The sequence below is a fragment of the Glycine soja genome, chromosome 20 (genome assembly GCF_004193775.1).
Source record: "Glycine soja cultivar W05 chromosome 20, ASM419377v2, whole genome shotgun sequence".
Taxonomy (NCBI): Eukaryota; Viridiplantae; Streptophyta; class Magnoliopsida; order Fabales; family Fabaceae; genus Glycine; species Glycine soja.
The window spans coordinates 6,354,936-6,361,190 of NC_041021.1; the positions used below are offsets into that span (position 1 = coordinate 6,354,936).

The following is a 6,255-nucleotide window of genomic DNA, read 5'->3' on the forward strand; positions in this document are numbered from 1 at the left end:
AGGTCACCTCCTATACCTCACTCCCATAGGAGAGAAAAGGAAAGAGAGCCTCAAGAGGCTAACATTAACCTCCCATACTTCCATGGGAAGGACAATGTAGAGGCTTATTTAGATTGGGAAATAAAGGTTGAGCAACTCTTTTCTTGCCATCATACAAGTGAGGAAAGGAAGGTTCCTTTGGCTACCCTTAGCTTCCAAGGGTATGCTCTCTATTGGTGGACTTCCCTTGTTAGGGAAAGAAGGATTCATAGGGATCCTCCAGTAGAGTATTGGAATGACTTGAAAGGTGCCCTTAGGAAGAGGCACATCCCCTCCTACTATGAAAGGGAGCTTATGAACAAGCTCCAAAGACTTAGACAAGGGAGTATGAGTGTTGAAGAGTATGGGCAACAAATGGAACTACTCCTTTTGAGAGCTGGACTTAGGGAGGAGGAAAGAACAAGTATTGCTAGGTTCTATAGTGGACTTAATATGGAAGTGAAGGACAAGGTTGAGCTCCTTCCATATAGGGACGTAGATGACCTAGTCCAACTTTACATAAGGGTAGAGCAACAACTTAAAAGGAAGCCTACTTCAAAATCTTATGCCTCTCACTTTTATACAAAGAAAAACCAAGGTCAAGGCATCTTAGGGGCTGCACCATCTTGGCCCAAAGATGATAAGGGGAAGACAATTGAAAAGGAATCCCCTAAGGCTAGTATGCAAGAGAAGACTAGCTCTATAAAGTGTTTTAAATGTGTTGGAAGAGGACACATTGATTCTCAATGCCCCACCAAGAAAACCATGATTATGAAGGGCCAAAACATTTATAGTAGTCAAGATGAGGTTACTACTTCACCTTCTTCTAGTGAAAGTGAAGAAGCAAAAGGGGAAGAATCTAGTAAAGAAATCTACCTTCAAGAAGAAGGGGACCTTTTAATGGTTAAAAGGCTTCTAGGAGGCCAATCTTGTGACTTGACCCAATCTCAAAGAGAGAATATTTTTCACACAAGGTGTAAAATTTTTTATAACACATGCTCACTCATTGTAGATAGTGGTTCATGTTGCAATTGTTATAGCACAAGATTAGTCTCTAAGTTGAGCCTTGCAATCACTCTCCATCCAAATCCTTACAAACTTCAATGGCTCAATGAACTAGGGGAGATGATAGTCAATCAATAAGTGAAAGTTTCCCTTCTCCATTAGAAGATATAAGGATGAAGTGATATGTGATGTAGTTCCTATGGAGGCAGGACACCTTCTCTTAGGTAGGCCATGGCAATATGACAGGAAAATCATCTATAATGGCCTAACTAATAAGATAACCCTCACCCACCTTGGAACAAAATTTGTTTTGCATCCTCAAACACCTTCAAAGGTGACCAAAGATCAACTAACCATGAAAGATAAGAGGGGTGATGAAGAAAAACTAGAAAAACAAAAGAAAAAGAAGGATAGTAAGACCTTATCTTCAAAGACAAAGGGGAAGGAAATAAAGGAAAAGGATTCCTTAAAGAAGATTGTTAAGAAGGAAAATCATTTGACAACAAAAGGTGATATTAAAAGAGCACTCCTTCTTAAACAATCCTTCTACCTTCTCCTATCAAGGGAAACATCCCTTAGCACTTCCATACCTCTTGAGCTTGAGGTTATTCCTCAAGTAAATAAGTTGTTGGATGAGGGTTTGATTCGTAAGAGCTTAAATCCTTGTGCTTTGTTGATGCCAAAAATAGGTATTATGAGGCACCAAATCCCTATGATAGGTAGTATGATAAATGTGTTGAGTGGTACAACCCTCTTTCATAAAATCACCCATGCATCCAACATCTTCATGATTCACATACATAGGGACTCATTAGGTAGGTTTCTTCTTACTTTTAGTTTCAATACCACCTTAGGTGCTCATATGGGACACCTTAGGTTTGTCGTACTTTTTGGTAGGAATAATCAACATGAAAATACAAAAAAAGGTATGTTTTATTACATTACTTTCCTTAATTTTTTAAATAGTGATCAAGGGGTTCCCACGAACCCTAAAAGAATAAAGGTCATTCCTAAGTGGCCTACTCCACCAAGTATAAGGAAAATTTGGGACTTCGATGACTTAACAAATTTTTACAAAAGGTTTGTCCCATATTTTTCTATACTTGTAGCACCACTCATTGAGTTGGTGAGGAACCATGTTCCCTCATAGGAAGATGTCTAGGAAATGGGATTTCAGACCTTACCTTATGCCAACATACCAAACACCACTAATATATATGTTCTTATTCTTTTTACAGGTGCTGAGGGAAGAAGCCTAGAGTTTCAAGAACCTATGGATTTGAGGTCAAATCCTTTTCAAGGAGGGAGGGAATAATACAATCCTACCCCCAAGGGTATTGGATAGAAGACTACAAGAAGATTGGGTCAGAGATGCAAGAGAAGGTCCTAGGGTTCTCATGAGCCTTAGGGTAGATTTCGGGCTCACGAGATAAGTTTGAGCCCACTTATCTTTGTACATATTAGATTAAGGTTTCATTATTTTTGGGCCTTGTATTTAGGGCTCTATAATGTAGGTAGGACACCTTAGAAATGTAGGATTTTTCAGCACTTGTATTTTAAGGCACCTAGACTAGTTTTTGTATTAGGGTTAGTTTTGTAATTTCACATGCATTAAGTGAATATTTGATGTGTGTGTTGCAAAATAAGTTTAATTGAATTGCGAGAAGCCCAATCCAATTAAATTTTAGAAGGGGAGGTGAGCATTTGCTTGCTACACCCCATTGTCATATCATATAGTCACACTTTGTGCATGTCCTTGATGCTTTGCATGCCTCATGACACCTAAGCACACTTAGTGGAAAATCTTGGACTTGATCTTGGATTAGTAGGCTGAACCATAGCTAAAATTCACTAATCATAATTAGTGAAAATTTAGCTCCATAAATTCAATTTCAAATTCAAGTGAAATTTGAATATAAATTCAAATTTCCCTCCAAGTTTGTGTGACACTTAGGCTATAAATAGAGACCATGTGTGTGCATTTTTTTCAACTTTGACGATTTGAGAATTACACTTCAAATTTCAGACCTCATTTGAGGTACAAAATTTCGTGCTCCTTCTCTCCTTCTCCCTCCACTCATGTTCTCCTATGGTGGTGAGCTTGTTCTTGACTCATCTTCTCCTTGAAGTGGCATCTCCAATCATCTTTCTTCCTTCTCCATCCCGCTGCCATTAAACTTCAAGAAGCAAATGACTCTATTGATGAAGAAGATCCAAGGCCTACAAGCTCCAGATGGAGCTACATCATAACTTTTCTTGCCTTTTCTTTTAAATTTCACAAGATGTGGATTGATAATCCAGATTGTAGAAGACCTATTTCTAAAGTTTGGAGTTCTCGTATATATGGACGTCCTATGTATGTCTTAGGGCAAAAACTTAGAGGTTTAAAGAATGAACTTAAACCCTAGAATAAGCTGGTGTTTTGGAGATGTGCATAAAGTGCTAGATCTCTAGGAGGAACTTCATTTGCTTGAAACAAAGGCACAAATTGAACTTCAAAATGCATTACTAGTCCAAGAGTATTTTTGGAAGGATAAAGCTAGGCTTCATTGGCATAGCAAAGGGACCATAACACTGCATTTTTTCATAAGTAACTAAGGTGAGAAGGGCTACTAAGAATATGAATGCAATGAAGAAAGATGGGATGTTAATCCAGTCTCAGGCAAAACTAGAAGAGCTTGTGTTAACCTTTTTTAAGGAGTCGTATGCAGTAGATAATGCCAATCGAATGACCATATTGAAAAGACTATTCCTAATCTAGTTAGTAATGATGATAATATCCTGCTAACAGCTCAATCATCTTTGGAAGAGGTGAAATCCGTGGTTTTTGGCTGTTGCTCCAATGGCTAAATTTTTAGGTGTTAACATTTATAAAATTATTCCCAAGTAGAGAAATTTACTTATAAATTTTAATTATTAATCTTGTAGATAAATGAAATGAAAATAAATCCAAATAACAACAATATTTCATTGAACTCAATTCTCATGACACATATTTTTTGTTGAATAAAATTCACATAATAGCATATGTGTCATTGAGCTTTATCTTTGAATTAACAAGTATAACATTTTTGGGCTAAGATATGTTTTTTTTTTGTAGAGATTGCATGTTATCCTTCAAAGGAGATGCCTTACTTAAGTTATGTAGAATCACTATTAGTAATAAAGCTCTCTCTATGTATTCAACATAGTTGCTTTTCCATAAATTGAACTTGAGACCATTGATTATGATGAAAAAATTTCAGACTAACTAATCTGTGTGCTTAGTAATAATAAATATGTCAAACATGACTTTGACTTAATTAAATAATACATTAAAAATAATATATACCAATAAATTCTTCCTTTTATTAGAAGTAGTTTTTGTAATATATTTCAATAAATGATTTTAAATTCTTTGACTGTAATCCTAACTTTAAATTATATTACCTTTTTATAAATAAATTTCGTGAGACTTTAAAAACTTTTGTTGCATTGTGCATAAAAGAGCCCCACTTTCAAAAACCGCTTACATTACCTTCCTCAGAAAGCCCCTTGATCCTTGTTTACTGAAAAAAAAAATTCATAGAAGTCACTCCGAGTACCACACTATAAATTCCTTCACAAACAAAACTTCATACCATTAAAACCAAGGCTATTGGATCTTGCTGCATCTAACTCTCTCTCACCCAAAACATTTTACCTCTTTTTTTTTTTTCTTTCACTCCATACCTCTTGAAACATTTAAAACACCTATTACATTTTCTACCTCCTCTCATTTCATTCTCTTCTTTGTCTTAATGACCAACAATTCCATGGCAATCTCCAACTCCCAAAACTCTGTTTCCTTCGACTTAGACTTGACATCCTCCTGGCTCAACCAAACTAGCTCCTGCTCCCAGCGCCCTCATTGTCCACCATCACCAGCTACAAACCAACCCCTAGAGAATCTCCCTCTTACAAACCTACCCACCAAGAAGCCACGTGGCAGGCCCGCAGGCTCCAAGAACAAGCCCAAGACCACCCCCTTCCTGGTGGCCCAACCTGTGGAACCCTACATGAAGGTCATCATTGTCAATGTGACCCCAAGCAGCGATATCATTGAGTCCATTCTTGATGTTGCTCATCAAGGCCACGTTAGCCTCACTGTCCTCGGTGCCTCTGGAACGATCACCGGAGTAACCCTCAACAACTTTTCGCATGGTGTTGATGCCCTCACACTTCGCGGGCCCTTCACCTTGCTCTCCCTCAATGGCTCCTACTTATACAACAACCACTATGCCCTTCACCCTGGAGCCACCCCTGCCCCTCCCTTATCCTTTGGTATCAGCTTTTCCACCTCTCAAGGGCAAGTCTTTGGCGGTGCCATTGGCGGTAGAGTCATTGCCAGTAATGATGTCAGCCTTACAATTTGCACCTTCAAGAATCCTGTGATGCATAAGTACGCTTCTAGAGACAAAGAAAGGGACATGGGTGACAATAATAACAACAACAATTATAACAATAACTAAAGCTTTTGATGGGAGTAATGAGTAGTTGGGGTTCAACATGATTAGTTGTGGATCGAAGTCGATGGGTGGTGAATGATGTTAAAGTTACAACATGAGAGCAAGAACACAGAAAATAAATGAAAATCTATCTCTCTAAATGTCTCAATTTTTTTGTGGTTTTTTGTTTATGTTTTGGGTCTTGTTGGAAGTGTGTTAGTTGTTACATTGTGTCATGGGGGTAAAATAAGAGGATGGCCCTCTACGACACTCTATTTGCTGGTGCTTTTTGTTGGGTGAAAAAATATGTTCAACATATATACTTGTTTCAACTTATCTATTTTAAATGAAAGTCTTCAATTAATCAATTCCTCTTTCTTTTTTTTTCAAATCAATTTTATTTTTCCGTTCATGCGATTTGTTCCTTCAAGAGAATTGCAAGTTCATGAAAAACCGAATATCTTCTGTGGCAGTGCATGATGGTTTTTGGAATTCTTGTAGATGGAATAGATATATTTAGTAATGGAAATGCATATTGTATTGTTGACAATAAATTCTAATGAACACAATGAAAGATAAAGAAACAAAAGGGTGAGACATTATAATATGATAAATCATATAATGTAACAAGAAGGATAGACAAAATGAGTTATTGTATTGTTGAGGTGTCTATTATCATGTTAAGTGGAAATTGTAGTTTCGTTGTGTGTGTCTAATGTAGCCAATGATAATGTGTGCCAGGGAGTGGTTATGGAATTCCATAGCA

The 6,255-nt window shown here is 37.3% G+C and overlaps 1 protein-coding gene across 1 annotated transcript; it reads left to right on the forward strand.

The window, feature by feature from the left end:
- Positions 1–4,802: 4,802 nt before the first annotated feature.
- Positions 4,803–5,513, forward strand: LOC114401822 (AT-hook motif nuclear-localized protein 28-like). The gene has a single exon (XM_028364407.1). The coding sequence runs from the start codon at positions 4,803–4,805 to the stop codon at positions 5,511–5,513; it is 711 nt and encodes a 236-aa protein (XP_028220208.1).
- The last annotated feature ends 742 nt before the right edge of the window (positions 5,514–6,255 follow it).